We start from the raw sequence: 7,500 nt of genomic DNA, 5'->3' as shown, positions 1-7,500 counted from the left end.
GCCATCCAGGCTTAGATGGCACACTATGCCACATATTCACAAACATGCCAGTCAGCCCCTCTCTGAACACACACACACACACACACACACACAATCAGCCCCTTCTTCCCATGCCCCGCTCGTCCACGCTGGCCCATTCAACCCTGTGGCCGCAATGACCTCACGTGCGGCAGCTCCCATTGGCCCGACTCCCAGACTGGCCCGGGGAAGGAAGGGCAGCGATTGGTCGAGGGGTAGGGAATCCCCCCCCCCCCCCCTCCCTAAGCCCTGCCCAGCTTTTATGTTCATAGCAAAACATACGGATCTTATTTCCATGCTCTTGCAGGCTCGTTGCATCAGGCAAAAACACGCTTAAATAGCCGCTTCCGCTGCCGGGCGGCTTTGTTTTGAGTTTGAATCCATCTGGAGGAGACAGAGAGAGACAGAGACAGAGAGAGATAGATAGATAGATAGAGACACAGAGAGAGAGAGACGGAGAGAGAGAGAAAGAGAGACAGACCTCCAGTTCAGTTCTACAGAGCAGCTTCTAAAGGGCGACTGCATAGTGTATTGTATTTCATAGCAAATGAGATTTTAAGGACAGTTTTTTTCTCTTGTTCTTTTTTTGTTTTTGCAGCGCCAGAAAAGTGATTTCTTATTTTCTCTGCAACTTTGTCTGGAGTGCATGGTTTAGATGCAGCACCAGTTTTTGTAGAATTTTTTTTTAGTTTTTAGTTTTATTTTATTTTTTCCTGTTTCTTGGCAAATATCAGAATATGTTCATTAGCTTTAGCTCTGAATACAACAACACAGCCTTCAGTTTGCGCGTCAGTCAGGAAAAGATCAGCCACTTCAAGTTTCACCGACCCAAAACTCAGTGCCACATCAGCCCAGGGATAGATAGGAAGAATGAGACTTAAATGGCTTAAACGGTAAGAGAGCCGGTGAACACAGGCACCATGTCAGCACTCTCTCTTCTACCACCCTTGTTGACCTCTCGTCCATCTCTTCTCTTTTTCAGCCCCACCATCGTGGCAGATGAGGACAAATGGTAAGTAAGTGTGTGTCTGTGTGTCTGTGTCTGTGTCTGTGTGTGTGTGTGTGTGTGTGTGTGTGTGTGTGTGTGGTCTTTTTGCATCCTGTAACAGCGATGTTCTGCAGAAGTGAAAATGATGTACATTTCTCACCACCAGTTTTAAGTGGTCAGGGCGTGGTTCTCTCGTCTGCATTACTCAAACAGAAAGCACCTACTGATGCAGAAGACTTGTGGTTGCTCTTCAAATGTGTGAATGCGTTTGGATTGTGTTGATGAGTTCACTCCCTGGTGCATGCTGGGAAACTGCTCTGTTCTGTGGTATAGATATGTTAAATATATAGGAGTGTTTGCCATGCGATGAAATACTGTTCTATAAAGTCTGTGCATACTGCTATTCTATATATTGCATACTGCTATTCTATATATTGCATACTGCTCCCAAAGAGCGTGTTTCATTGGTGAAACGTGATCCGGTCACATACCTGAGACCCGACGCTGGCTTGGTCCAGCTGCTCTAAGGTTCCTCCAGTAGGGTGATGTCAGAGGGCTGGGGTGATGTCAGAGGGCTAGGGTGATGTCAGAGGGCTAGGGTGATGTCAGAGGGCTGGGGTGATGTCAGAGGGCTAGGGTGATGTCAGAGGGCTAGGGTTATGTCAGAGGGCTGGGGTGATGTCAGAGGGCTAGGGTGATGTCGGAGGACTGAGAGCTGTTCTGAGATTCCTTTTCCTCCATCCACTCTTTCTTCTCCTCTCTCCTCATTTCTCTCCTTTTACTCTCTCCTCTCCTCTCCTCTCCCCTCATTTTCCTCCCCCCACTCTCTCCTCTCTCTCCTCCTCTACCTCCTCCCACTCTCTCTTCTCCTCTCTCCTCATTTTCCTCCCCCCACTCTCTCTTCTCTTCTCTCTCCTCCTTTTCCTCCTCCCACTCTCTCTTCTCCTCTCTCTCCTCCTTTTCCTCCTCCCTCTCTCTCTTCTCTTCTCTCTCCTCCTTTTCCTCCTCCCACTCTCTCTTCTCCTCTCTCTCCTCCTTTTCCTCCTCCCACTCTCCTCCTTCATCCTGGAGTTCCTCCAGCTCTCCCTCCACAAAGCCTCTCCCTCTATTTGCTCCTCCTCATCCTCCTCCTCCTCATCCTCCTCCTCCTCCTCCATAAGAATGCTCCGTCCTTCACTCTCTACCCACTGCTTCACTCTATTTCCTCCTCTAGGGTTGTGTAGCTTCTCTCTCTCTCTCTCTCTCTCTCTCTCTCTCTCTCTCTCCATTTTCCCACGCTTAGATAGAGAGCAGGGGGTGTGGTGTGCTGTGGGTGGAGCTTGGGTCTTGTTCCGGTGCTAGGGACATTCATCTGGGATGTCCCCCCTCCCTCTGTCTCTTTGGCCTCCACCCAGCGTGAGTGTGTGTGAAGGGATGAGAGGAAGAGAGGGAGTGAGAGTGTGTGTGTGTGAGTGGGGGAGAGAGGAAGAGAGAGTGTGAGTGGGGGACAGAGAGAAGAGAGGGAGTGAGAGTGTGAGCATGTGAGTAGGGGGAGAGAGGAAGAGAGAGTGTGAGAGTGTGAGAGTGTGAGTGGGGGAGAGAGGAAGAGAGAGTGTGAGTGGGGGAGAGAGGAAGAGAGAGTGTGAGTGGGGGAGAGAGGAAGAGAGGGAGTGAGAGTGTGAGAGTGTGAGTGGGGGAGAGAGGAAGAGAGAGTGTGAGTGGGGGAGAGAGGAAGAGAGAGTGTGAGTAGGGGGAGAGAGAGAAGAGAGGGAGTGAGAGTGTGTGTGTGTGAGTGGGGGAGAGAGGAAGAGAGAGTGTGAGTGGGGGAGCGAGAGAAGAGAGGGAGTGAGAGTGTGAGCGTGTGAGTAGGGGGAGAGAGGAAGAGAGAGTGTGAGTGGGGGAGAGAGGAAGAGAGGGAGTGAGAGTGTGAGCGTGTGAGTGGGGGAGAGAGGAAGAGAGAGTGTGAGCGTGTGAGTGGGGGAGAGAGGAAGAGAGAGTGTGAGTGGGGGGACAGAGAGAAGAGAGGAAGAGAGAGAGTGAGTGGGGGAGCGAGAGAAGAAAAGCAGATCTAGTCCGGTAGTGGCATCATCACCCTCTTTGCCAGCTTTGACACAACACAACGCAACACAGGAGGAAAAGAGAACGCAAACACTCCTGTTACATACAAGGCCTTTAATTCTTGCCAAAAACCTATACATTACACCTTTAAACAATAACGGGTAGCAGAGCATGGGGTTCAGAGGCAGGATTGAGAGCCCATGTTTTAGTTCCTAAAGGTGTGTTCTGGGAACGGTGGCTTTGGGGTGTGTGTTCATCCCTGACTTAAGGTTTCTTCATGCCTAACAGGAAGTTTTTTTCTTGCCCCTGTTGCCATTGTGCTTGCACTAAGGGGGTTCAGGCTCTGGGCTCTGTAAAGCGCCTAGAGGCAAGTGTATTGTTATGGCGCTATATGAATAAAATTGAATTGAATTGAATTGAATTCACTCTTCCTCCTCCTCCTCCTCCTCCTTCAGCTCAGCCATCTTTGGAGCCGTGGTGTACTACATGAAGCAGCTGGGGGTGAAGACCAGGGCCACAGACAGCAAGAAGTCTCGCGGATTCTTCCGGAAGAAGGTGAGGCCTCTCTCAGTACGGCTCTGTACTGCACTGCTCAGCACCCGTCTGTGAAGAAAGAATGCATAAAAGGCTTGTGGTTTTGTCTGTGGTCCTCCACACAGAGCATAGTGATGGAGATGAAGAACTCTGTACTTGTATAGCGTGTACGTCATGTTTAGTTCTGTTGTACTGTGTTATGTTCTGTTATGGTAGGTTCTTTGGGCTGTGCCTTGTCTAAAGAATTTCAGTGCCCTGTCTGACCCTGTGTCATATTGTGCATCTGACAAAAAAAAAGAACTTGTAACATTGGTTCTGTGTCTTAGTGCTCATGTTCAAGTCTTAAAGGTTTCCATTGGGCACCAGTAGACTCCTTTTAAATGGAGTACAGCTGTAAAAGTACACACAGTGTGTACGCTCAGCATATCTGGAAATGAACTGGTGGTTTGAATGACTCATAGCTGTCCACTAAAGACATTATGGCAAAACGAGTGGCTCAGATATCCTCCGTCACCCGTCTTGTCAACACGTGAGGGGAAATCCAAACTAATGTCTGATTGCTCAGCGAAACCCAGTGATGTGACGCATATGTTGCCATGGCGACTCGTTTCAGATGAAGGACAAGAAGGAGGATCCCAAGCTGCCCAAGCCCAGGAGCGGCGGATTACCCAGCATCCTCCGGGAGGCCGGGAGCTGGATGAGCGGGAGCAGTACGTATAGCACCCACCACCCCACCACGCAGAACCACACCACACCCCACCACACCCCACCACACCCCACACAGAACCACTCCCCGCCCCACACAGAACCACTCCCTACCACACGCAGAACCACACCACACCCACCCCACCACGCAGAAACCCACCCCACCCCACCGCAGAGCGCCACACAGAACGTATAGCACCCACCCCACCCCACAGAACGGCTCCACACCACGCAGAACCCCCCCCCCCCCCATCCCTACCCACCCTACCCCAGCCCACCGTGGTGACTGTTTCACCGCCCAGCCTCAACCGTCTTTAGTGGGAGCGCCCTCATTATTCCCACATACATGAGGTATTAATCATGGAATTCTGCCTAGTTATTACCATGTGAGGTATTAATCATGGAATTCTGTGGTTGACTGGATTAAAACACAAACAAGTCAAAAGTGATACAGTAAGAAGCAGAGGCTTATGTTTAATACCAATCTAAAACTACTACAGTCTGTTTCAGAGACCCGTTTAAATGGTCCTTCTTCTTAAAATGTCACTCAGATTTGTTTAATTACATTCTTATTTACATGAAAGGAGCAGACTAGATATGCTAGTAGGTTAGTTCCTCTTGAGTAGTACATACTGTAGGTATTAAGTAAGGTGCGTTAGATATGCTAGGAGGTTAGTTCCTCTTGAGGAGTACATACTCTAGGTATTTAGTAAGGTGCTTTAGATATGCTAGTAGGTTAGTTCCTCTTGAGTAGTATGTACTGTAGGTATTAAGTAAGCGCTCTAGATATGTCAGTACGTTAGTTCCTCTTGAGTAGTATGCACTGTAGGTATTTAGTAAGGTGCTTTAGATATGCTAGGAGGTTAGTTCCTCTTGACGAATACATACTGTAGGTATTTAGTAAGCATAAAGCTGTACTGCAATGTTTTTGTAAAGTGTTGCTGTATTTCTGGGTTTGCTGAACGATTGTGAGGAAAACACGTTTGTCTCGTCATGTTTTCTGCTTTCAGGTGAAATCAAAACAACTAAATTGGACAACGAAGGTACCATAACCTGACAAAAATATTGTCTACTTCTCTTTTTAGTACCCTCCGTAACCGTAGACTGGTTACTCCCTTTTTTACTAATCAAATCAGTTGCATGCGTGCATGATGTCTCAGAGCAATCTGTGGGGGTTGGGTTAGTGATGTAGGAAGACTGGATCTTTCTGGATCTTTCTGGAGCTGTGGAGTGTGTGTGTGGCATGTTTCTCACGCAGAGGAGACGAGGAGGGGACGCTGACAGTACGACTGTGCCCCGTGGAGCGATTATGAGAGTCGCAGGCAAACACACACAGCAGACAAATTAGAAAGAAAAGTGAAAAAGAAAACACTTTGAGTTGGACTCCACTCTCCTCATGTAGACGCACGCAAAAAGGGGGATTAATAAAAGATGGCGCCACCTGCTGGATCCACGGCACTCTTCTGTCTGTCAGTGTCTGTCCGTCTGTCCTGAAGGATCTTGGGATTGAGGCTCCTATCCTTAGCCACTGCCCTTAGGAAGACTAACTCTCGTTCCGACTCCAGATCACTCCTCGTTCCATCCTTCCTTCTCTCCGTTCCCTCTTTCTCTGGTCATCCCCTACTCCCCCCCCCCCATTCCAATCTCAAGTGAATGAGCTTTCTATCATTCTTACAAATTCAGTGTCTCTTCTTGGAATGATTGTAGCTCACCTTCACTAATGACCTTAGTAGTTGAAGAGGGTGGTACTATGCCCCATAGATGGGAGGATGAAACCATGTTGCCTTTCTTTCTCCTCACGTTGTGCTCACCTTTTGGCCTGCCTTTCTTGCTATTTCTCTCCTCATCTCTATCTCTCTCTCTCTTCATCTCTCTCTCTCTCTTTTCATCTCTCTGTCTGTCTCTCTTTTTTTTTCCTCTGTCTCACTCTCTCTCTGTCTTTCTCTCTCTCTCTCTCTTCATCTCTCTCTCGCTCTCCATCTGTCTCTCTTCATCTCTCCATCTCTCTCTCTTTTCATCTCTCTCTCTCTTCATCTCTCCCTCTCTCTCTTCATCTCTCTCTCTCTTCATCTCTCTCTCTCTTCATCTCTCTCCATCTCTCTCTCCATCTCTCTCTCCATCTCTCTCTCCATCTCTCTCTCCATCTCTCTCTCCATCTCTCTCCATCTCTCTCTCCATCTCTCTCTTCATCTGTCTCTCTCTCTCTCTTCATCTCTCTCTCTCCATCTCTCTCTCTCTCTCCATCTCTCTCTCCATCTCTCTCTCCATCTCTCTCCATCTCTCTCTCCATCTCTCTCTTCATCTGTCTCTCTCTCTCTCTTCATCTCTCTCTCTCCATCTCTCTCTCTCTCTCCATCTCTCTCTCTCTCTCTTCATCTCTCTCTCTCCATCTCTCTCTCTTCATCTCTCTCTCTCTCTCTTCATCTCTCTCTCTCTCTATCTCAGGTGATAAAGATAAGAGTTCCCACGAGCGTAAAGGGTCCAGTGGTAACACCCCCTCCCGTGGCGTGACCCCAGACGTGAGCTCCGTCCCGTCCGCCAGCAAGAGCAAGACGGGCTCCACCGGCTCCAGCAGCCAGGCGGGGTCAGAGGTCAGCGAGGGCCCGGCCACCGTCAACATCAGCATCACCTCCAGCCCTGACAGCGACATAGGTGAGTAGCAGGGAGAGAATGGGATTGTGGGAGATGGAGTTTTCTGAATAATTTGTGAGGCTTTTCAGGCTAAAGAGCATGAGTGGGTGTGTGGTCCGTTTAGATAGTTCTATTTTTTTCTTGGCACAATTAACTTTGGGTTTGGTTGGTTCATTTGGTCCAGTGGCTTCTGGGAAATGTAGTTTCCTTGTTGTTCATTGTGTCTGGTGAACTGTTGTCTCTCTCTCAGGTCCGCCCAGCAGTCGCTCCGACTCCCAGTCTGTGTCTGAGGGGGGCGAGGTGTCTCCTGCCACCCAGCCAGGAGCCTTCCCCTGGGAGGGAGCTGGCCCCAGCCCCAGCGAGACCGCCGTGGAGGACAACCAGGACAAAGACAGGTGAGACACAGAGACAGACAGAACTCTCCAGAGGCAGGGAAATGGACAGGGTGAGAAGACTGATCACAGACTAGTCTGGACCGCTTTACCTGCAAGCCTTGACTTAGTATAGCATAGTATCATATAGCCAACACAGTATTAGTAGACAAATCATTATTATTTTTATTAGAAGTTTTTATTTTTTTTCTGTTT

General features: G+C 48.9%; 1 protein-coding gene across 1 annotated transcript in view; it reads left to right on the top strand.

Moving 5' to 3' along the window:
• arhgef1 (Rho guanine nucleotide exchange factor (GEF) 1) overlaps positions 1 to 7,500 on the top strand; it is a gene marked incomplete at its 5' end in the record, with an annotated part of 82,461 nt that overhangs the window by 54,386 nt on the left and 20,575 nt on the right. The window contains 6 exons of the mRNA XM_080858143.1: positions 1,001 to 1,030; positions 3,499 to 3,598; positions 4,191 to 4,287; positions 5,293 to 5,325; positions 6,728 to 6,934; positions 7,164 to 7,308. Coding sequence (XP_080714269.1) covers positions 1,001 to 1,030; positions 3,499 to 3,598; positions 4,191 to 4,287; positions 5,293 to 5,325; positions 6,728 to 6,934; positions 7,164 to 7,308 — 612 coding nt within the window. The remainder of the gene's footprint in view (positions 1 to 1,000; positions 1,031 to 3,498; positions 3,599 to 4,190; positions 4,288 to 5,292; positions 5,326 to 6,727; positions 6,935 to 7,163; positions 7,309 to 7,500) is intronic.

The sequence above is a fragment of the Sprattus sprattus genome, assembly GCF_963457725.1.
Source record: "Sprattus sprattus genome assembly, chromosome: 19".
Lineage (NCBI taxonomy): Eukaryota > Metazoa > Chordata > Actinopteri > Clupeiformes > Clupeidae > Sprattus > Sprattus sprattus.
The sequence above is the reverse complement of the archived record's forward strand: the minus strand, read 5'-3'. Positions and strand labels throughout refer to the sequence as shown.